The sequence below is a fragment of the Polypterus senegalus genome, chromosome 1 (assembly GCF_016835505.1).
Source record: "Polypterus senegalus isolate Bchr_013 chromosome 1, ASM1683550v1, whole genome shotgun sequence".
Classification (NCBI taxonomy): Eukaryota; Metazoa; Chordata; class Cladistia; order Polypteriformes; family Polypteridae; genus Polypterus; species Polypterus senegalus.
Window position 1 is genome coordinate 40,044,537 of NC_053154.1, and position 25,560 is coordinate 40,070,096.

Here is a 25,560-nt window from a genome sequence, read left to right on the forward strand (position 1 = left end):
GTGATGCCTCCGAGCGATTATATGGGTCTGTTGCTTATCTACGTACTGAAGATGAAAAGGGGGGAATACATGTTAGCTTTGTGATGGCTAGGTCCAAGGTAGCCCCCAAACGGCAAATCTCAATGCCTCACCTAGAGCTTTGTGCTGCTTTAACTGGTGCTCAGTTAGCGCATCTACTTACCACAGAGCTGAACTTGCCTATAGGGCAGGTACTCTTGTGGAGTGATTCTACTATGGTATTGACCTGGCTGAAATCCGAATCCTGTCGGTATAAAGTGTTTGTGGGCACCACGGTAGCGGAAATACAGAACTTAACCAATTTAGACAACTGGAATTACAACCAAAGATAATCCAGCTGATGACATTACCCGGGGAAAGACCCTAAGGGAGCTTAGTGAGTTAAACAGATGGAGGAATGGACCTTCCTTTCTCAAACAGCCTATCAACGAATGACCATGTTCCTTGATTACTGGCCCACCTGAGGACTCCACCGAAATGAAGAATGCTACCTTTGTGGAAGTCTTGTAATGGAGCAGCACACTAGACTTCCAGATCCCAGTCTTTTCCAGTCTTGGAATGATTTAGTTAAGGCTACCATCCAGGATCTTCACAGCATTATGATTTTTTATAAGGGAAACAAAATTACAAAAGAAAACCCTTGGACATTGATTCGACAGGAACGGCCTACTCGGAATCACTGTCTGAATAGTAATTATGTGGTGATGTAGGAGCATTTCTGCTTTTGTCCTTTCACAGTCCGTCTCGTTTTCACGACGCTATCGTTTCCTCTCACGATGTCTTCTCAACCTTTCTCCAATCTCGCAGGTTGCTTTGTGGCAATCCAAAGAGTAAGGCAATATACACGGAGCAATGGTTATAAAAGGGGGACACATAGGTATCCAGGCTCTTTAAAGCATAAATAGGGATCACTTCACTGACATGTAAGCCACGGTACAACTGTGAGACGCGCAGCACTCGCCGGCTACAACGTAACAATAATAATTTCCGGAACGTGCTGTTACGTTGTCATTCATTTTACCCACTGTCTTTCTTTCATTCATATGTTACGTAGGCACGTACCTTTTATCTTCGGCAATCTCATTCTCTAACCAGGCCTCAGGAGCTAACCAGCGTAACACTGTCCACCACCCCTTTCGTTATTCTGGCACATTGTTGACATCCGTGAGTAACAACAACGTACTAAACTGGAAGGTGGTCTACGCATGCGTGGAATTCGCGTACAAAGATCAAGATCTAAATGAAGATCTCTTTAGTTAATTTAAAGCACAACAATTTGTTTAGTTTGAATGTCTGTGTTTTAAGGTGTGACTGGAGTACTACAGTCTTCAGTAGTATAAGCCTGGAGGAGATTCTTAATGCAATGCCTATGTTTTAGCTGTCTCTCTATTGCCATCTAGTGCTTCTTCTTCTAATTAATTCGCGGACAAACAAAGATCAAGATCCAACTGAAGATTATATATAGAGATAGAGATGTATGACTACTCATTGTGTTCATTTAGATTTAATTGAAAATTTAGATACTGATGCATTTTTCATGGCTTTCCGTCGGTTTGTGTCAAGAAGAGGCCAACCTCTGAACTGAACTTCTGGCTGAACTTCTGTCTGACAGAGGTACAAATTTTCGAGGAAGAGAAGCTGAGTTAAAGGAAGCTATTACTGCCATGACACCTTCCTTCCAGGAGCAACTCGCTAAGCAACAAGTGAAATTTCAGTTCAACCCACCAAGTAGTCCACATTTTGGAGGGACCTGGGAACGGGAAATCAGGTCAGTGAAGAGTGCCTTACGAGTAGTTCTTGGAACCAATGTTGTGACTGAGGCCGTATTAGCTATCGTTCTTATAGAAGTTGAAGGTATTTTGAACTCCAAACCCCTGGGTTATGTATCCTCAGATGTGGCAGATCCTGACCCGATAACTCCGAATCTGTTGCTCATGGGGCGGCGAGATGCTTCACTACCACAGGTAGTTTACCCTCCAGATGATTTGCTGGGACGACGGCGATGGCGTCACAGTCAGATTTTAGCTGATCACTTCTGGAGTAATTTTGTCAAGAATTACTTACCTGGTCTCCAGCTCCGTCAGAAATGGCAGACTGACTGTGATGAGTTGAAGGTTGGAGAGGTAGTCATGATTATTGATGCGCAACTCCCAAGAGCATCATGGCCAAGTGGTAAAATCATTGAAACCTACCCAGGACCTGATGGTCGCATACGTACGGTGAAGATTCAGGTGAAGGATCGAGTGTATGTCCGACCCACAGTCAAATTAGTCAGGCTTCCAGCTGTTGAAGACTGTGATGGATATAGACCAGATGGGTGATGAGGACTTTCTTCTTGAAGTACAGATTTGTGCTAACAAATTTGGGGGTGGCTACGTCAGAAAGTCCTTTGTCAGGTTGAATTGCGACCTCTAATGGCAGAATATTAGAAATCACTTGTAGAACTTTTCCTACATATTTCCAGGTGAAAGTTCAGGCTTCGCACGTCTTTCGTTCCTTTGTTTCCTTGCTCTACATTGTGAGAATAGTTTGTCCTTTTCTCTTGTCACTCGAGCCATTAATGCTGTGCGTCCTTGTGGAAAAACCACAGCAACAGGAATTAAAGTACTTTGAGAGTTCAGATTGTGCTTGAAATTAATCTTTACCTAGATATTGGAAAGGGAAGTTTACAAACAAAGTTGTACCACCGTGGAGTTAATAGCGGCACCTCCCGTGACCAGACATCTGATCGTGTCTACAGTCATTTCGACTTTATCTTACCCGCTTTTCTTACACCAGCCTGTTGTACTGAGACCAGCTCTCATTTTTACCACACTGTTGGGCGGCTCATCTCTGGTATAATACTCTCCACCACTGTGCACATGTTCAATTTATTAAGTTTCTGTTCTTCTATACTTCATAATTTCCAATAACCACAGCAATCCAAATAAATCGGATTCACACATCAGGAAGAACAGATGGCAACTAAATGTCTCACTTTAGTCAATCAATCTTCTGCTTAATCTATCCATCTACTACGGGTAACCAAATATCTGGGTGCATAGACCTGATGCATTTAAATTGTTTTAAATACCTTTGAGAGTAACTCCCCTGCTGTAGCAGAGTTATTTGAAAGCAGTTTCTCTTATTTGTACTTTTCATTTCTTCTACATTTAGACGATGCCACATGCAAAATCTTTTATTAAGTATAACACTCATTTTTTGTACTGTGGCCACCAGAACACATTTAGCAGGGAGGCATTTTTTAACCAGAGAAGGTGGGTGTGATGTGTGATTACAGATCCAATAAAACCCACAGTATTGTAATGACTAGGGCTGTAAACGTATGTGTATTCGTACCGAACCGTCACAGTATGGGCGTTACTGTTTGGTACAGGCAGTTGTACGGGGAATTTGCGGTGAATGTGCGAAGATTAACGTCATGCGGAACCAAAATTAGAAGCGTGAGTTGCACACGGAAACCTTAAACTGTAAGCCTTTAGCATTGGCGTCTCACGAAATCAATCACACTGTGACGATGAGCAGGATGCTCCGCTTGCTACTTTTAAATCAGCTGTGTTGGAACATGATTTGAGTAGATAGACGCCGCATTCACTGTGTTGCCCAGTCGACACGTCAGCGCATCCGCCACATTGCGAGTGGCAAAAGTGGTATAAAGGGTAGATAGGAAACCAGGTTTTCTGATGAAAAAACAATAAAAGATTTTGGCGAATCGTTTACATGCAATTATTTATATCCATTTATACACTAATAATGGCAATTATTAAATAATAATAATTATTATTGTTATTAAATAATTCCTCCCATATAAGTAATATTTCTCGGACTGCCTTCTTCCATCTCCGAAACATTTCTAGACTCCGTCCTGTTCTTACGCAACACAGTACTAAAGTATTGGTTAATGCCCGAGTCACCTCACATATAGATTACTGTAATGCTATTCTATCTGGCATCCCACAAAAACGTATCCATCGCTTACAATTTATTCAAAATTCTGCTGCCAGGATAATAACCTGCTGTTCTAAATCCACCGAACATATTACACCTATTCTCTCTCAACTTCAGTGGCTCCCTGTTAACTACAGAATACAATACTAAACACTGCTCTTAACATATTAATCTCTCCACAACCTCACTGATCTCCTACAGACTGACACTCCTCTCGCTCACTCAGATCCTCATCTGCAGCTCTACTTTCTGTACCACACATCAGACTCTGTGCTATGGGAGCTTGAGTGTCTCTCCTAGTGCTCCTCAACTCGGAAACTCTCTTCCCTCTCATATACGTCAGCTTGATTCAATAACACATTTTAAAACTGCTCTCAAAACTTATCTTTTCAAACTGGCATACCAAAGGTGAATTTTGCACTGTTACTGTCAGTTATCTTTGTTTGTTTGCTAATTACTGCTTTTTGATTTATCATTGTCTTGTTTTAATTTTACTAATATTGTTTATTTTATTGTAAGGTGACCTTGAGTGCTAAGATTATAAAACGAGATTTTCTAATGACCAAATATAACCAAAACAATTGTTCAGCTTTACCTATGGAATGTAATCCCTGGGATCTGGTTTGGCGCGTACAGTGGTTTGTACAATCCCAAGCAGCACATATGTGAGGCATCTTATCCATTACTTCACTCCACAGCAGTGCCACTCACAATATGGCGGCGATGCTGACGTACGATACCGCTGGTCATGCGGTGTCTAGTAATTCTATGTCTATGAGTCCAGCTACTGATGTTTTTAAGCAGCCTCTAGATGCAACTGCAGACAGAGCTAAAAAAAATTACAGAAGCAATTAGCATTTACATTTCATCAGCTGTGCGGCCAGATTCAGTGATAGAAGATCTCAGCTTCAAGTATTTTTTTAAAAGTGCTCGAGCCTCATTACAACCTGGGTAGCCAGTTGTCCTGATTGGGGTGGGACTCTCCCGAGTTCAACTGATAAATCCTGAGTCCCGCATTACCTCTGAACAAAATTTGTATGTAGAAAAAAAAAATCTTAATTCAATTTTTATATTGAACTAGCAAAATACCTGCGCTTCGCAGCGGCAAAGTACTGCCTTACAATTTTTATTAAGAAGAAAATTAAACCTTTTTAAACTGAGGGAAAATATACCAATAATTATTTGTTAAGGATCTCTTTGTATACCACATTGTGAGTTTGGCCCTCCGGTTGTAATATGACCAAGCTGTGCGCTGAGCTTACTCTTGAGCATGTAACGTACAATTGGCCATGTGAACAGTAATGTTGTTTCAGATCTCACAGTTTGGATTGCTGCTGTCATAATCGTTTGAGTTTCATGGTTTGTTTCAATTACAACAGTATTTGTAGGACTTGTGTTGAAGAGACATTCGGCATCTGTTAAGCGTTTTAAGTATACAACCGGTTTCATCGATAACTTTACATCCAGCTTTTGAGAGTTCAAACATTCATAAACATCAAAGTGTCCACTACTGAAATCGTCACCTGTGAATCTAAGATGTTTAAGAGGCATTGGCGGTTGTCCAAATGTGTAAAATATTTGGCCATTTCGGTACACTTGAAAGTGACAACCGAACAATTCAGCGGCAGCCATCAACTCACATGCAGAACCATAGGTGAAGGGCTTAAGCATTTCACTCTTATAGTGCTCCTGTGTAGTATAATTATCTCCTGTACCGTCATCAGTCCACACCTTGAACCTGTCCCAGTCATACAATACATAAGACACAATGTTCCTCCGGATATCAAGAGTGAGCCTGATATGGCCGTGCAATATGTAACACAGAGAATGGAAAAGGCAGGTGCTATCTCCGGGCATGGAAACCACTCGGTAAGTGACAGTTCTTTGATCAATGGTGATCACCTCGATAGACATGTTAATGGGGGTACGGTTGGAACGATAAAGGAAATGGGTACCTGAACAATGTAAAGTAAGTCTAAAATACCTACACAATAACTATAATTGTAATAAACAAACAATAAAACAGTGGAGAACCCGTGGATTAAACAAAAAGGCTGTAGTTATCAGTAGGGAGACGTGAATCCCGTGGCGAAGCAAGGAAGGGAATGTAGAGACTGGAGCGACGGACGGTCTTATATAGGCAGGCAGCCAACAACGTGGGAGGAGTTGGGACGGGGGACCCAACACTGCCTCACACGGCGACCAAGCTGCAGGCTATGGACATATATATGTACGTAAGTAGGATTCAGTTAGCGCTGGGAACCCGTGTACCAAATGTCTTGAAGATGAGTAAGTAACAAAGACTGTTGAAAAGTTCAATATGGCAGCCGACAGTGGCATCATACCACCGAAATAAGTACGTACAGTACATTGGTTTCAGTTAGCTCAGGGAAGCCGCCTACCAAATTTCGAGAAGATGGGGCCATAAATAAGAAAGTTCAACATGTCGTACATTGTTGACCGTTATGACCATTATGCGTAGAATTTCGAAATGAAACTTGCTAAACTTTTGTAAGCAAGCTGTAAGGAATGAGCCTGCCAAATTTCAGCCTTCTACCTACACGGGAAGTTGGAGAATTAGTGACGTTGGAAAGTTCAATATGGCGGCCGACAGTGGCGTCATACCTTCGAAATAAGTAAGTACAGTGGTTTCGGTTAGCGCAGGGAAGCCGCCTACCAAATTTCGTGAAGATGGGGCCATAAATAAGAAAGTTCAACATGGCGGATGTTGTCGACCATTATTGACCGTTATGACCGTTATGTGTAGAATTTCAAAATGAAACCTGCTTAACTTTTGTAAGTATGCTATAAGAATAAGCCTGCCAAATTTCAGCTTTCTACCTACATGGGAAGTTGGAGAATTAGTGATGAGTCAGTGAGTCAGTCAGTGAGGGCTTTGCCTTTTATTATTATAGATATCTAGTTAAAGAGGCTCGCTACATTTTTGTAGAAAACCTGGCCTGCCACCTTTTATGAATAAAACTTCTAACTGTCAGCTGAGTCCAAGTGTTTGAAACGTGTGTTTATGTCGTCGCCCTTTTCTCGCTCTCGTCATTGCTGCTTGTGTGTGATTACTTTTGAAAATGAAGTGATGATTATTCTGTGATTATTTCATACGTTCTCTTCCATATATGTACTTATTTACATATACTTTATATGTTTATATATCTTTAATTATTATTTTATTAAAATTATCTTTTTTTTTATTACCACGCTTCTTTTAACTTCACCTGATTGTTGTCTGTTACAAATCTTGTAATCGATATTTAACCCACTTCCTATTGTCCAAATGACTTGAAATTTTGCACACTTACACACTTCTGATGACAATACATGAATTAATATGTTTCACTAATTGATCAATCCATGTTAATTAATAAATTAAATTTTCATATTAAGTATAGTTAAAGATTTCATCAATAGATGGCGCTAGTAACAGATAGAAATATTAAAGGAAGTGTTAAAATATTGATTACAAAATTATACTAAAACAAACCCAAGACTAAAAAGTTGAAAATACAGGTAAAATTCTGTTACAACGAATATCTTTACAACAAAATTTTCATTACAACAAAGTACTTTTATGGTCCCGACAGTTTTCCCATATGACACGAGTCTATAGAAATCTTGTTTCTATGAAGTACATTCAGCAGATACTTTCATTACAATGAAGTGCCCAAAAGACCTTGAAATGCCCGAATGAATCGTCCACAGAGCAGTTAGTTCTGTGGTCACAGCTCAGTTGTGCACAATAATCCCCTAAACAAAAACATTGTAAAAAAAAAATCTTTCTTTGAACTTTGCTCGTACTGTTTTTATTTTTTTGCTGTTTTTGTTTTCTGTGGTTTTCAGTGATGCCTTTTGCTTATTGCTTGTCAACATCTGAAAAACATCCATTGGAATTGAACTCATTGTCACCCTCCTATAGAAACGCCAGACACGGAAAAACAATAACAGTTCATTTTAGAAAAGAAACTTAAAATTTTTGCGGCAAAAAAGAAAAAAGATGTTGATAGTGAATTTGGAATTTCACCATCGACACTGTCAGCTTTCTTGAAAGACTGATCAAAAAAAGAAGAAAAATCTCGGGTTGCAAGCATATGCAAACTGTTGCATTTGAAGACGTCGAAAAAGCAGTTTTTATGTGGTTCAGTGATGCTCGTTCAAGAAACATTCCTATTAATGTGGCACTCATTCAAGAAAATGTGAGGTTTCTAAACTCTCTTGGGACCTCCCCCAACTGGACAACATGCCAAAGAGTGTCCCGAAGTGCGATCACCGCGTCTGTGGAAGACTGTTTATCTGTTGCTGGGGCAACACCAGGCTCACAGCTCTGCTGCATCTCTCCGCCAAAGCAAACTCGATGGGTGATGCAAGGTACATTGTAAATGCAGGACACAGTATTGCTTGGCCACTAACCTTGCCACGACCCTGCCTGACTGCTGTGTCTGTGTATAGGAGAATGGCAGATCCCGCTACAATAAATAACCTTGCTGTTCATGTTTCAAGCTGAATAAAGCTGGTTTTGCTAAAGTACTGAGACTCAGCCTCGTGTTTTGGGGTGTAAGACACAAACTTATAGCGTGTCCACCATCTTTTAGGATTTGCTTCTGTGGTGCCTCACTGCACCGCTGTGAGCCTGCTGTTGCCCTGCCCTGGTAACGGACAAACAATCTTACACAGATGCGGCAATCACGCTTCAGGATGCACTTCAGCATGACGTTCCTGTTGGGTTGGGGGGATCCCAAAAGAGTTCAGAAACCTCACAATATGAAAAAGAAGAAAAGGATGATTCGGATTCTGATTGATAACTATGCTGTCCACAACATTCTTCTGCATTTAGATAATGTTTGCGCTGAATTCCTCCCACCCAATTGCACAGCAGTGCTTCAGCCATTGGACTTGGGCATCATTCACACCCTGAAAGTGTATTATCGCAATGAAATGCTGAGAACAATTATCCTCAGCATAACTTGTAGACAGAAGATTAAAATGAACACAAAAGAAGCCATTGAAATGACTGCAAACGTCTGGACGCAAGTTAAAGAAAGCACTATAGCAACAAATACAGAATCTCATTACAACAAAATATTTTTTAGATCCCAGGAAGTTCGTTGTAACGGAATTTTACCTGTGATATATATATAAAAAATACTTTTTAAAAACCATGCTTATATTAAGTTAAAAAGTGTACTAAAAAGTAAAAAATAAGTCTCTCTTACATCACTCATAAAATAAAAGCGTGGGCACTTTTCATTAATCAATAAAATCTTAGCAGAAACCCCCACGCTTTTATTTTACAAGTGATGTAAGAGAGACTTTTTTTTTTACTTTTTAGTACACTTTTTAACTTAATATAAGCATGGTTTTTAAAAGTATTTTTTAGATATATTATTTGTCTTCCTTAGTTCCTTACCACCTTTTTTTTTTTTTGGTCTCTGGAAATGGTAGCTGTCCCGATCTGTGATTTTGAAAATCTGGCAACCCTGATTACAGCATTCCATCCCGTGGGCACATAACCCAATCAGTGGCGGCGTACACAAAGTGTATAAATGGACTGTATTTGAATTGACACAGTAATCAATCACAAACATGGTCCACTGCTCTTAAACGTACAGATTTAATTTGTTTTTCAGCTCTGTATTGCTATTTATTTTGTAATATTTTCATAGCATAACAAATATTTTTCAGCGTATGTTTAGTGTGAGTGTGTTCCTTATTTTTATAGAGAAATAACCAAAGTTGCTAGCTGGCAAAATGATTCCAACTAGCCTGCTATTTCAGACACTCTGTACTAGTAAAGGTGTTCCCCTTTAATAACACAAGAGATGTTTCCGTTTGTAACTTGTAGTTTGTTTTTTCATCAGCCATATATAAAAATAAAGGGTGATTGAAAAAGATTCATCCGATTTCCAAGTGCGATATTTTTACAACCGTGAGGTGCCTAGGAGCCAATCACATACCAAGTGAAAGAGGGGGTCATAGAGTGTCTGACTGTCACCACACCCAACAACACTGGATGATCTCTGAAATCACATTGAGAGAGCCATGCGTACAGTGACACCCAACATGCCCAATCGAGTATGGGATGAATTTGACTAGTGTGTTGATGTTGTCTGTACAGCTGGAGAAGGTCATATTGAGCACTTGTAAAATTACATAAAAAACTTTATGCTCACCTAAACCATTTACAATTTACTGCATTGTTCTGTAATGATTTACAAGTGAAATAAATCATTTTGAAATCAATTGAATCTTTTTGAATCACACTCTATACGCAAGAGTATTTGTTTGGCATTTACTGCTTAAGACACCATAGGCTGTATGCTATCAACTAGACTATGTCAGGGGTTGGCGGATGGTAACTTTTATTGCGGTCTGTTTAAAATAAATTAACAGAAACCTAGCTTTGTGCTTTTGAATTTTTGCTGTTTAAATCTCATTGTACTGAATTCATACCAAACCGTGATGTCCAAACCGCAGTGTGAACCAAACCGTGACCTTATTGTACTGTTACACCGCTAGTAATGCCCCCAAGACAATTGGCGGTGATGGAATAAAGGACTAGCATTCAGCAGTTGGTGGTCCTCAAACCAATATCACATTACAAGTACAATTTACAGAGCAAAGTGGGAAAGTGAGATATCGTAAGTAGTAACTTCAGAAATTCCCCTAGTGTGTTTCTTGCAATAGAAAAGTTGCCATTCTGCCCCTGCTTGCTCAGTGGCGGTACAACAGGGTGTCAAACTTTGATCATGGAGGGCAGGAGTAGCCCTGGGGTTTTTGTTCTAACCGCTTTGTTCATTTTTACCCAGTTACTGCTGCAATGAAAGCAAATGTCTTTTGTCTTCATTTCAATTTTCTCAGACCACCTTAATTATTTTTTCCTTAACCACCAAAGCATGGCAACAGATAACCAGCTATAACAAGGGTCTCAAACTCAGCTCCTGGAGGTCCACAGTTTTTACAGTAATATCTTAGTTAGAAGCCAGTTCCTGCTGCTAACAAAGTGTTTTATTAGAGCTCTCGCTCTGCTATGACTGGCATTTCTAATCCTACTGATTTTCTAAAAGTCTCAGACCTTCATTTTGTCATTCAAAAAAAAAAAAAAAAGCCGCAAAAAGGAAGTGAATTAAAATGAAAGGAAAATATACATTTACGCTGGCAGCAGTAATACTTGGTAACTTAAAAAGGGTACAGAACAAAAACCTGCAGCCAGTATAGCCATCCACAATCTGAGTCTGGAATGTAAAAGAGTAACTCTGTAGTAAAACGTTGCTTACGAGAGAGCAGACAGTTGTCAAAATGTCACTGATGGAGTTGCTTCTCTTCAACATTATTCTGACACTGCAAATTAGAATGAAAAGCAAAGGAGCAAATCCTCCAAAAAAACTATACAACAAGCATGATGAGGCAATTGTGTGCGCAAAATGTTAAGAAAGAAAAGTGAACTTTATTTTTGCTAACAAACACCAAACAGAAAATTCACATTTTTGAAAATTCTTTTAATGGTAAATCACACATACTGATTAGTATACATTTCTGATTAGAGAATTGGAGCAGAACATCTGCTCATTAAGCCAGGAGATCAGTTGAATTCACAAGTGGGTTTCTGACCAGGGGCGTGGAAATCAAATTTGTTTCTACTTGTCCATGGACAAGTAAACTTAGAAAATCCAACTGTCCACCAGTTAAATTCACTTGCCCATAAACAAATAACAAAAGTGAAAAATAGTTTATTTTTTCTGATCTCTTTTATTGATACCAAAACTGCCTTCCATTTTAAAACTGAAAAAAGTTCTTTCAGGGAGTAGTATTTTGCCACCTTGCTCTAGAACATTATATAAAAGATTCCCTTATTTTAACTGGCTAATAAACAATGCCTTCATTATAGCTACACTAGTTCTTTTTTGCATATATTACAGTTACATAACAGAACACTGTCCTGATTCATTTTCTGCCATGTTCTTCAGCTTTTGTCTCGCAACATCTTCTCCCCCAAGAATCTTTACCATCTCAGACAGCATGGGCTGAAAGCTGTTCATTTCTGCTTGAGCTGAACTGCATGGTTCCTGGAATGATGGTCCTGCACAAGTGATGACTTTTCAGGTTTTTTATGAGTGATGTGCCTGTTGCCAGGTGACAGCCAGAATTCCACAGCTGCACGCAGCCTTCTTTAATATTAAACAGCGGCTACGGCAAGCCAGTGTCAAATACAGCCTCCTGTATCCGGCAAAACTGAAAGTGGAATGGCAAGGTCATTTCTATGTCTTCGCTAGCAAGGAAGAAGCAGAAAATGAATTAAGAAAGCTGATCCCGGGACTATTCTGATACATAATAGTGAGTCATGGCGGTAAATGATAAAGCTAGGATTAATAATCTACTGTCTGATCAGTTCGTTTTAAAATACGGGTTTTATTATCAGCATATATTCTCATATATTCTTATTATTACTTAGTATTACTAGGGCGCTATCTGTTTATGTTTTATTGTGCTTAATTACTTTTTCCTCCTTTTTTTTTTTTTTTTTTTTCTCTTTTTCTTTTCTAATTATTTCATGTGTACCCTAAATGAGACTGTTCAATATCATACCCTTGGTTTACTGTTATTGCTATTACTGCATTAAGACTTGTTATGCTTATTTTGGACACATCTTTAACACCATCACCCGGGTTTATTATCTGGGGGTATCATCTTAATGCACTAAAATTGCTGAAGACTATATATATATATTTTAAGTGCAAAATTCTTTTTTCTTTTTAAAGACTATATTGGTAATAGATATCTCTATCTTTTAACCCTGAAACGCCGCTGCATTGGGGCTTGTTTTGCTTTGGACGTGCTCTGTCTCTGGGTATGTCAGAGGACTGGGACTGCGTGAAGTGGGTTTTAGCCTCACTTGGGGAGGAAAAAGGGAAGGTGGGGGGTTAAGGTGGGGATCGATCTGTTCTTAACATAATTCTTCTTTTTGTAAAAACTTGATTGCTATGTATGGATTGTAATAAAATTAATAAAAAAAAAAAAAAAAAAAAAAAGAATTCCACAGCTGGTCATGGGTCAAACTCTTCTAAAGAAGCAGTATTGAACAGCCTAGCATAACACTCAACCTCCGAGCGTTCAGCTTTAGAAAACGCTTTTTCAATTGAACCAACTTTTTTCTTACTTTTAGACTCATGTCTGTATCTGACGTACTAAGCCCCCAGTTCCTATCCCTTTTCTTTCTGCACATAACCAATCGCCACACGATAAACGTATTTGTAAAATTAAAACTAGTTATAAGCTTAGACCTCTGAATGGATGGCATAATTAAACATGTATAACGAAAACTGTTTTTAAAGTTCTGAAAACTGGGGTCTAGGTTTATAGCTAGTTTTAATTTCACAAAGACGTTTATCGTGTGGTGATTGGTTATATGGAGAAAGACAAAGGCTAGGAACTGGGCGTTTAGTACGTACGATAGACACAGCAAACATGCAATAAAGAAAGCCTGCTCAGAAAAACATCCATTGAATTCTTCGTTCGTATCTCCGACCTCCAGATCACGAACCCAACATTTACACAATATTTCAGTTACACCTGTGCGATACCCATTCAAATACAGTAGCCAGGTTTTTGGAGCCTCGTCACACCTGCCATAAACTTCTCTACACTGAACGTAGACCTGAGAACCCCATAATGCAAGGGAGCAGCACTACAGTCACGTCACCGTGCCCCCCCCCCGCCACCCATGTCTAATACATGCTTTAACTCTTTCAGGGCTGATGTCAACTTTTGTCAAAATTCAGGAGTAGAAGACGGTAATCAACTGTAAACTGCAACAAAACTCGCCCTTACATTTTAGTTCGACTCTCTTTGCTAGAAGGAAAGTTACATAGCTTTTTTGATTTAACCTCGATTCCCTATGCGTGCGAGAGTAGCAAACAGCAAACAACCTCTAAAATGGCACCGACATCTGGTGAGAAACCAAAGCAAATGTACAAGGCAAAATGCTCCATGGGCATTTTACGTAATTTTGTTTAATAGGACTCTGACTTGTCAGACTCCGAGTTTGATGCAAGTAATCTGGAGATGGAGATCAAAAACCAAAGTGAGGTACCAGCATCATCTGATCAGTCCCCAGGTGATCGTGTTGCTGAACACTTTCGTGTAGCTGATGAGCCTACAGCAGTGTTTGCCTAGTAGGACCACCACTTATTATGACAAGAGGTACAAACCAGATTGCGTTACACTGCGACCGCCACCACCACCCACCTGCTGTGCGAAGACAGGCAGGCAGCTGCCCACCATGCCTTCTTGCTGACCATTGAGGTGCCCCCAACGCAGCCACTGCTGCCAGAGATGCTGAACATGCACCAACAACAGCCACAGCACATAGCAACTGACGTTTTATGTTGACCTATGTGTGAAACCATTGCTTTGTGTGCTTTTCACAAAACTCATTTCTTTGGAAAAAATATTCAGCCCTCAAAGAGTTAATGCATTTCATCGTGAAAAAGATATCAAGTATTTATCTTAGTATTCCGAATGTTCATTGAGCAGGAATATCATGAAGTCAATGTGCGGCGATTGCTGCCGGCGCCTCTCACTGCAAGAGACAGTCAGTTTAAGAAGCGCGCAGAGATTAACAACTGGGTCGGGGAACACTTAATATAAAGCATTTAATGTGCTACATCAATTTATAACGGGGTTTGAAAAAAATCTAGTAAATGAAACATTTATTTTAAGATGAAATTTAGTTTGCGACATTCCACTGACAAAATAAACTACGAGAATAAAGTCAACATGTTGACTTTAATCTCGACATTTACATTTTTTCGTCTTCAATGTGTCCATATTTTTTTCACAGTGGCCTTACTACGCTTCCTTAGGTTTTTCAAGGCCTATTGTGCCAGTTTTAATCAAGAAATGATCCATTTCTCATCCGCTATGCTTCAGTTTCAACAACACTCATATAGCGAGAACAACGTTCTTACCGCAGTGCATTATGGGTTATGCAGGTAATTCCTAATGACGTATTCGAAATTCAGCAAGAGGTTAAATTTCCAAAGAAGTAAATATTACCGATTTTGTCGGGAAAAAAAATAATCGCGTCTAAGTGAAGATTTTTATTGATATTTCATAACATTTGGAAACCGTTAGAATTTTTTTATTTTTAAAAAACTGACAGCGCAAAACCAACTTGTTTTATATGAAAAATTCTCTAATCAAAAACGAGCTCATCAAAATTAAAGTCACGCAATAAATTTCTTAACTCCTCAATATATCACAGCCTACGCGAAATTGCAAATTTCAGAAAAGATCAATTGCCTAACAAGCTTTATGTGTCGAAAACAATTGCATTGTAGGTGAAATGACCGCATTTTTATGTAGGAATAATTAATTTTATTAATAATATATAAAAGTTATCGATTATAATGAAAAATCATAAAATTACATCGTAATGCCGGCATGAAAAAAATGACCAAAAAATGACCAATCGTGTAAATAGTAGGGTAAAATACTTATGTAAGACCACAAGAGTGCTTCCTCTTTGAAAAATCAGCCATCATTTTGTAAACAATATTGAATACCAATTTGAGACATGAAGAACATGCCTAAGTAAACTGTTTCCGCACGAAGTACGTACCCAAATGTTTAAAATTCGAAAGTAGTGGTAAAAATGTGCCCTGCACTGCACATTTAATTCTTTTTTTCTCCAGAAAAAAATTGCCCTTGTCCGCGGACAACTGAAACCAGAAAACACGCTTGTCCGACGGTCAATTTACCCGTGTCCGACGAGTCGGGCATTAGATTTCCACACCCTTGCTGACTGTCAAACTGGGTGGAATAAAATAAAATTGTGGTCCCAGTGATCCTCCTGAATCAGTGTTTGAAGAAAATGGTGTAGTGCTAGAGGAGCTCTTTGGGTGTAAGAACACACCAACACTGGACTCATCAATTTTATAGACCGATCATAAAGCAGAAGCTCTAGGAAGGTGGAATGAGCTGGGGGGCTGCCACTAAAGCTGCTTTTCAAAGTAAAACTCCTTTGTCCCAGTTAGGACATTGATAAATCTGTTAATGTTGAGGGCAAATGTTTTAATAAGCTGAAATCCGACTTTGAGATACAACTTCTGTGCAGCCTTCTGGGCTTTCGACGTCCCCAAAACACACTTCTTATATCCACGTTTCTGAGCAAAGTCCAGCACCGTCTGAATCAGTCGAACACCAAGTCCATGGCGACGGTACTGCCTGTCTACTATCATCCGGAATATCTCACAGCTCTCAGCAGTGTTTTGACATTCTGCTTTGTGATGACTGGTATCAGATTGGGCATTATTTTGCCGTGGACATTCATCACCCATCTCCTCCTGAGCAGGTATAATGTTCGCAGGTGTGCTCTTGTTTAGTGTATTTTTTCGGTCAGGTGTGATTATGTCTTTCTTTGATGCACCAACACAACTCTTCACTGCCACCATTCCACCTATGACTTTTAATTTCTTGTGTTCTGCCACCCAATAACAATTACCAGGTGATGACAAAAAGTGCTTCTCAATGTCTTTCATCTCCGATGCCAGTTTGTCTTTAACATAAATGGCATAAAACATGTGGCAGCACCAGTAGACAGTTGCGATCCAGGCGGTGGCTACCACAACTCCTAGCCATCTGAGATGGCCTGGCAGGACATATGTAACTGCGGCGATGCCTGCCAGAACAGTAAGGTTGACCGGAAGAGGGAGAGCTTCCTTGAAAGCTGGAGTGACATTTTCCATGATGCCATCAATGAACAGCCTTTTGACAGCTGGATAGTCTTTAGGTTCAAACACCCGGATCTGGAAATCAGAGGCATCACATTCATCTTCAACTGGCATGTTCAAATCTGCAAACAGCAAACAAAAATTATGGCAGACTTCAGAGCAAACCACAAGATTTTCCACTCGGTGAGCGGTGATGGGCTGAATGGTCTCTTTCTGCTTGTTAAACTTATGTTTTTATATTTAATCTGACAGAAGTATTGCCTCTGACATATGAGGAGGATTTAGAGTTGGCTCAGTTTCTATCAGTAGGATGCCTAATTTTTTGTTTGCAGACCAACTGAAGAATTTAAACTGGCCCTGCCTGAGTGAGTGTCTTCTGGGGTGGACTGACGTGCTGTTCAGGTAATGTTAGCAGGAAAGGTCCCAGCCCAGCCCTGAACTGAACAAGGTGTGTATAGAAAACAATAGACAAGACTACAATGGTAGTTTCAGGTTGTCCATTATGTTCTCAAGTTCTGAAGGATACATACATTTCTTAAATGACAAAATGCAAAAAAATCTAACAGGGCTGAATATTTTCACTTTCTATTTTAATTCCTAATGTCATATATGGCCAGGATCTTTGCCTGGCTAGGACGCCTCTTTGCTGAAAGGACCAGGGGAGCAAGCGTAGTTAGAACAGTACCTCCACCAGGACACTAGATAGCAGCCCCTCTGGGGTGCAGCGGTGCCTCAGACTCCCACATGGCTTCATAGGAGATGGAGTGGTCTGTGGCCCTGTTGGGATCGGGGGTGCCACCAGGGGGTTTTGCTGCTGCTCCTGAGCCTGTATGGCCAATCGTTTCACAACTGGAAGTGCTGTTGGAAGTAGGTTATCAAGCACCTGGAGCACTTCCGGGTAACATATTAAAGGAGCCAGCAAGCAGTACCCGGGGAGCTAGAGTCAGGTGGAAGGTGGACGAAGCTTGCCAAGGGGGAGTGGAGGAGGAAAGAAAAGAGAAGGGAAGGCAAGTATTGTGAAATGTTTTTTGGTTTGGACTGTGTTGTGCCTGTGGGAAATGATGTACCACATGGAGAAGGGGGTGATGGAGAGCAGAAAAACCTCCACGTGTCAGGTAAGGGGGTGGAGGGTGTGTGCCAGCATCTCGCCGGTGAAAGAATACAGGCGGGGACGTCAAACCCCCAGCCTGATCCAAGAGAACACCCGAAGTGGACTGCGCAGAAGGCACAGGGCCTCAAAGGCTCTCATCGGCACGGTTGGACAAGGTAAGCCCGAGTCCACTGCAAATCAAAGAAATAAACCTGTTTTCGGCTGTGCGGGAGCTGGAGAGTGTACTCCAGCCCTTGCAGTCTCTCTTACAGGTTCTGGGTCTGCTGCAGCAGACCACTGAAAGGGTAGAGAAAAAGTTCCAGAAGGCAGGAGTAGGCAGTGTAGGAGTGGCGGAGGTGGCGCGGCACTGGATTCTCAGAGAGATGTGGCAACACAGCAAAACGGTGCCAGTATTTGTCAGTTCCAGTTGCCAAGTAGCCACAACCCCTACATGGGGCGCAGCTGTGTTTACCAATCGGGTGATGGGGGCGGGAACAGCAAAGGTGTGTATGAGGAGCCAGCTGGTAACTGCCTGCTGCCAAAGCGCCCCACCCCAAATGCCAGTGGTGCTTTTGCAGACTTCCACAGGGGCGCAGATGGTGTGGGGACTTTTTTTTCCCCATAAGGGGACCCAGACCATCATTGCACCCCAGAGCAAGACAAGTACCCAGAAAAAGAAGGCCAGGTCTCCTAACAGTGTGCAAACTGAGCCCGTCTGCTTGGAGGCAGTGGAGGGCTTCGCTAAAAAGGGGCGGAGAGATAAGCCCACCTCAGCTGGGAATACTTCGGGGCAGGAATTTCCATCCTGTTTCCGGTTCTGAAGGGTACGAGTTGGTGGTTGTGTCTTTGCAGGGCAGAATTGTGGACCAGAAGGCGGCACTTCCCCATCCTGGAGAGAATCAGTCTTTGCGAGACAAGCCGCTTCACCCCACATGGCTCAACTGAGGGAGAAGCAGTGTCATAAATGGCTGGCATCCTTACCCAAACGGGACGCCTCTTCATCGAAAGGACCGGGGAAGCAAGCATGGTCAGAACAGCACCTCCCCCAGGATACTAGATTAGAGCACTGGTGGGTTGCAGCGGTGCCCTGGACCCACGCAGGGCTTCCGGGTAACATATAAAAGGAGCTGGCATACAGTACTCGGTGAGCCACAGTCAAGTGGAAGGTAGACAAAGCTTGCAGAGGAGGAGTGAAGAAGGAAAGAAAAGAGAAGGAAAGTACTGTGAAGTGTTTTGTGCTTTGGACTGTGTTGTGCCTGTGGGAAACGAGTAAGGCATTTCCCACAAGGTGAGGGAAAAAAAAAAAAAGTGTGTTTTTATCAGTATGCCTCTTGTGTCTGTCTGTCTGTGTCAGGTAGAGTGGCTGGAACACCCCTATAGTTATCACATAACTTTAAGGGACAGTTATTTTAGATTAGGAAGAGAAAATTTTGAAGTGAGCTATTAATACTCACCAATAATGGTGCTGGAGAGTGGCAGTGTGTTTCATGTCGATGAGCAAATGAAAGTACAGATTTCATACTGTACATTTTGATAATATTGCCCCTATGACATAAACATGATGTAAGGCAGCATTACAACTGTTTGCAATTGTTAGCACAACTAGCAGCCTATAATACCTGAGTTGTTCAAACTGGAGTCTAAAAGAGTGTCCTTGGGATTTTAAGTGAAACTCTGAGTTGAGGCCATGCATTTCCAAGTTGCACACCATTTCATTGTCATGTATATTTACATACATCAATAAGCCACAACATTAAAACGACTGACAGGTGAAGTGAATAATACTGATTATCTTGTCACAGTGGCACTTGTCAAGGGGTGGGATATATCAGGCAGCCAGTGAACAGTCAGTTCATGAAAGTTGTTGAAATTAGGGAAAATGGGCAATAGTAAGGAACTGAGCAACTTTGACAAGTGATAAATTGTGATGGCTAGACCAATTGGGATGGAGCTTCTCCAAAATGGCAGATCTTGTGGGGCGTTTCAAGTATGCAGTGTTTAGTACCTACTAAAAATGGTCCAAGGAAGGACAACCAGTGAACCAGCAGCAGAGTCATGGGCAGCCAATGTCCTTTGATGCATAGGGGGAGAGAAGGCTAGTCTAATCCTATAGAGCAGCTACTGTGGCACAAACTGCTGAAAAACTTAATTCTGACCATGAGAGAAAGGTGTCAGAATAAGAATGTATCTCAGGTTAGCTGCAGACCGGCCTATCCACCAACAAAATTGCCTACAATGGGCATGTGAGCATCAGAACTGAACCACAGAGTAATGGAAAAAGGAGATCCGGGCTGACAGATGACGTTCTCTTTTAGATCACGTGGGTGGCTGGATGCATCTGTGTGGTTTACCATGGGAAGAGATGGCAGCAGGATGCACTATGGGAAGAAGGCAATCCAGCAAATATAGTGTTATGCTCTGGGCAATATTCTTCTGGGAAACCTTGGGCTCTGGCATTCAAGTGGATGTTACTTTGACATGTACCATCTACCTAAAAATTGCTTCAGACCACGTACACCCCTTGGCAACAGTATTCCGTGATGGAAGAGGCCTCTTGTTGCAGGATAACACACCCTGCAAAAAGTTTTCAGGAATGATTTGATGAACATGAAAGAGTTCAAGGTGTTGATTTTGCCACCAAATTCCTCATATCGCAATCTGATCAAGCATCAGTGGGATGTGCTGGAAAAACAAGTCCAATCCACAGAGGTCCCACCATACAGGACTTAAGGGATCTGCTCCTGTCGTCTTGCTGGCAGATTGGAGAGTACATCTTCGAGGACTTGTGGAGTCAATGCCTCAACAGGTCAGACATGTTTTGGTGGCACAAGGAGTACCTACACAATACTAGGCAGGTGGTTTTAATGTTGTGGCTGATCAGTGTATGTGTGTGTGTCTGTGTGTATATATACGAGGGACAAAAAGTTCCTGGAATTGTGATATAGCGGGAGAGCGAGAGATCAGATTATGGACACATTGTTGTGGAGGGAACTGCAGCACGTCTGTAGACCAGCTACAACAGGTCTGGATTGGTTTCGGCGTGTAGTATTGTTTTAATTACCATTTAAGTTAGACATGTGCATAGTCATTCAGTGCAAAGTTGCAGTCTGAATGACGTGCTGTCATCAAGTTCATGTGCAAATTGGTGAAATCAGCTTCAGCACTGCAGTGCCACTAGCTTATCTGAAGCAACAATGCGTGCATAATCTGATCTCTCATGCTCCCGTTATATCACAATTCCAGGAACTTTTTGACTGCCTCTGGTATATATATTTTGCCTCGTAGTAAGGACATCTGGGTTCGCTTCCCGGGTCCTCCCTGCGTGGAGTTTGCATGTTCTCCCCATGTCTGTGTGGGTTTCCTCCAGGTGCTCCGGTTTCCTCCCACAGTCCAGAGACATGCAGGTTAGGTGCATTGGCGATCCTAAATTGTCCCCAGTGTGTGCTTGGTGTGTGTGGGGGTGTGTGTGTGTGTGTGTGTGTATCCTGCAGTGGGCTGGCACCCTGCCCAGGATTTGTTCCTGCCTTGCACCCTATGCTGGCTGGGGTTGGCTCCAGCAGACCCCTGTGACCCTGTGTTAGGATATATCGGGTTGGAAAATGACTGACTATATATATACTGTATATATATCACCTGTAGCTTGCAAACCATTTGACCAATTGACCTGAGATGTGGTACACATATACTACATGATGTCTACTATCCACTTTCAGGGTGATGATTGACCTTCTATTCAAAATTTAAAAATCAAATAACCTGCAGCCTAAAATTCAGTACACGTATACTACACTGAAACTCTGCACTTAAGCTTTATATTAAAAGAGAAGAGTTTTGGAATTTTTCCTCTTTTTATTTTATTTTATTGTAGAATAAACTCTCAGCAGCAGGCACCGTTCTCATCCCTACCACCTTCACCGTCCCTTCCCCTACCTCTTCATATCTTAAATCGGGGTGGGCAGATTCAGTCTTGGAGGGCCGCAGTGGCTGCAGGTTTTTGTTCCAACCCAATTGCTTAATAAGAAGCACATATTATTCAAGTAACACTTCTGCTTCACTTTAGTTGTCTTGCTCGTTAAGATTTTGAACACTTATTGCTTATTTTAGCCTTAGACAGCTGTATTCTTGGTTTTCAATTGCTCCTTATAAGCAATAAGATGCAAATGACAAAAGAAACCAGCATTTCTCCATTTAGCTTGTTTCCATTTATACCTGTGCGCATTTATCATGCATGTTTGGGTTTACTTAAATACTTAGAAGGAAAGTATAGAGAAAAAAGTGAAGCACTGAGAATAACTCGTCTGTTTTAGACTTCAAATCATTTGGATGATATCCTTAGAAAGGAAAAAAAAATATAGGATATGAGAATGACCTGACATAGCAGAACTAAAGCACTAGCAAGCCATGAGATTAAATAATTGACAACCATTGGTTTTTAATTAAGTAAATGGGTTGGAACAAAAACCTGCAACCACTGCAGCCCTCCAGGACTGACTTTGCCCACCCGTGTCTTAAATCATTTTTGAGGCAGATTTAGACTTAAGTGCCAGCTTAAGTGAAAAATGAAAGAAAACATACTAAGTAATTGCAACGCAAAAACTGACTTAATCAGTTTTAACGCGAAAAGATGACGATGAAAGAGAAGAAGCGGGCTGCTAGGGTGGAGAAAACAAGAGTTGCTCAGGAAGTATGGTCAAGTCAAGTGTATTAACTGTACATTATTGTGCAGTATGCAGTTACTGGTATTTTTATATATACATATATGTGTGTGTGTTGTGGCCACCAGCGTGTGCTCCAGTTCCCTGTGCACAAAGTCTCAGACACAAGTTTAAAAGTAGAAAAAAGGTTTATTCATGGGAAACTCTTCCAATAAGTGTTTCTCACAGCCCTAAGCACAATACAGCCAGAAATTAGCAAGCACAAATCAAGACTTTGTCTTCTCTCTCACTCTCTCTCGGTCAGTCTTCCCAACTCTGGCTCCTCAAGCAGTGGGAAGCAGCTCCTCTTAAGTAATACCCGAAAAGTACTGAACAATGTGTAAAAGGTTATGTTCATTAAATGTGCAACATGTAAACATCAATGTTGTATGTATGCAATAAATTAAAGGAAACCATGATTCCATGTTTACTGCTTCTGATCTAAACTCTCTGAAACCTTATAATAATACAAGGTTACAGAACAAAACTACCATTTTCACAGGATGTGCTACAGGACAAATGATATTTGCACACACAATTCATATCATTCCTAATAATTACCTTTTTGAATTCAAAAGAATACTGAGAACTGTGTTCTACCAATGACCATCAACAAAAGCCAAAGTCATTTAGTGGGAAAAGCAAGAATTGGTCTACAGCAGGAATGTGTATATTATATTAATATATATATCATATACAGAAAAGAACTCAGTTACTTACATATCACTTCTGATACATCCAGCTAACCCTCAGCATTGTAACAGAGGTCCCATTGTTAAGGAAAATTTACTGGGTGAAGCCACATACCACAGCTAGTTTGTAGTAATTTGATGATTGTCCCTGTGGCCCATCTTCCACGTACCCAGATTTTCCCCCCAAATCCCCAAACACATACAGGTTAGGATGATTGGCTCATCCAGACCAGTTATGTATGAGATTGGTTGTGTGTGAGCCCAGGAATTGACTGGTGACCTGTCCAGGGCTACATCCTTGCTTCCACCCAGTGGTGCTTGGATTGACTCTGTTATGGTATATTATAAATCGTGAAGCAGTTCCTACTTGTGTCTGCTCTTCAAGAGAACATTTTTGTGTTTTTTTACCATTTTATTCATAGGAAGATAATTTACTCTGATTTCTTTCAAAATATCCACTACAAGAACTTTATAACACTCAATTTTTATTTAATAGTACCATTAATAGCATGCTGGATCTCAATGCACTTTACAAGTCAGTACTCTACCAATACACAAACTGAATATTTAGCTAATTAGCTCTACAGTGCTAATTTAAAAGGAGCTCAAATATGGAGGAATATTTCTGACACAATTACATAAAAAAATGAGCAAATAAATAAAAGTGCCTTGAAATGTGAGTATAAATAAATAAATGTGTCATGAAATGTAAGTTGTGGCAGACAGCCAGGGTCTATGCCCGGCCAGGTATATGTTCAGGGAGAGCAACCATAGACTTTTCAATACCTCCCCCTGGACGTTAGATGGCAAACCCCTAGATTGGAGCGGTGCCTCGGTTTCCCGCAGGCCCCCATGGGAATTGGAGTTTGGTACAGCCCTGTTGGGTCCCACCGGCACCGCCAGCGGGTGCTGCAGCTGGGACTCCTGAGCCCTTATGGGCAGTGATTTCGCAACACCCAAAAGTGCAGCCGGAACTCGGTAATCAACTACCTGGAGCACTTCCAGGTGAACTATAAAAGGAGCCTGCAGCCGCCATTCCGGGTGCCTGAGTCGGGAGGAGGAGGACAACGCTTGCCCGGAGGAGTGGTGGAGAAGAGTGTGTTATAGTGTGTGCTTTACTTTAGTTTATTTTGTGTGCTTTGGGACTGTGTTAGGGCTGAGGGACACGGTGAAGACGTGAACCTCAGCTGAAGAAAATTAAAAGTTTATTTGTGGATTTTACACGAGCCTCCGTGTCAATCTGTGTCGGGTTGGGGGTGAATATGGCGCCTTTGTTACAAAGTATAAATAAATGGCCATGAAATATATTTTTTGTTGCTTAATTATTTATTGAATTTTGTCTGGAATATTCTTCCAAATGCATCATGAAATAGAGCTTGATATAAAACTGTACCGTAACATATATTAAGATTCAATTACACACTTCAATAATTAAATGCATTTGACTTCTGTATTATTTCTATCATATGATCTGTGGTGCAGGTGCAGACAGCCTGTGTATTTTAATATAACCTGACGAGGTGCCCTTAACAAAATGATACAGCACCTCGCTGAGGTAGGTGTAGTAAGTTGCCAAGCAGTGCCATCCAAAGAAACCAAGCTTTCGCCGTAGGGACTGGGAAAGTCTACTGAGGGATAAAGGTCAATGTTTTTAGCTGCTTGCTTTTTGTTGTCTTGCATGCTCATTTTTAAAGGATATTAGTTTGCACTGGGTGATTTTTATCAATGACGGATTTTGTTGGTAGCAGCACCCTGAAAGAGGAACCTCAGGTGTCAGTCTGTGCCTCTGTGCATAAAATAATCTCAATGTTAATTTATTTATAGAGTACATTTAAAAGAACATGAGTAATGTTGTAGCCAAAGTGCTTTACATTAAAACATAAATAAAATAAATAGAATAAACTACAACAAAATAATATATAAACAGCAGTAAACTGAAACAAACAAATGGCCAAATGGAGGGAATCACTGAAGGTCCCAGAAAGTTAGAGAACAGAATTGTGTCTTCAGTCGTCTACCTTGAAACAGTTTAATTGAAGTTCACTCCTTAATGTAGGAAGATAAAGAATTCCACAGATGCAATTGCAAAAGCCCTGTCCCCCTTAGATTTGCACATACTGTAGTATGAGGGATAAAGCATAAAGAGCGCTGTTTTATAATATTAAATGTGGGCAGGTAAAAAGCAGATCTATAGAAATGGATTATTCCTGTACTTGCCAGACATGCAGCTCAGATTGTCACCCTTCACCGAGAGTCTAAATTTTGACTTCATCCAGGACTTTAAGAGCTGTGAGACAATTATTTTAATTTTTTGCATCTCTTTTTGCTGTTAATGTGGACAAAACGTTTTTCAGCTTAAAGTAACTGAACTCCCCAGCAGC

At 40.8% G+C, this 25,560-nt stretch overlaps 2 protein-coding genes across 2 annotated transcripts in view; both read right to left on the reverse strand.

Annotated features, from left to right (window-relative positions):
- LOC120525268 (N-acetyltransferase family 8 member 3-like) overlaps nt 1-25,560 on the reverse strand; it is a 44,228-nt gene that overhangs the window by 15,696 nt on the left and 2,972 nt on the right. The window lies entirely within an intron of this gene.
- Nucleotides 15,680-23,248, reverse strand: LOC120525278 (N-acetyltransferase family 8 member 3-like). The gene is made up of 2 exons (XM_039747426.1): nt 23,208-23,248; nt 15,680-16,825 (listed from the first exon to the last, which is right to left on the reverse strand). Exon 2 carries the CDS (start codon nt 16,815-16,817, stop codon nt 15,966-15,968), a length of 852 nt encoding a protein of 283 aa, XP_039603360.1. The 5' UTR covers nt 16,818-16,825; nt 23,208-23,248; the 3' UTR covers nt 15,680-15,965.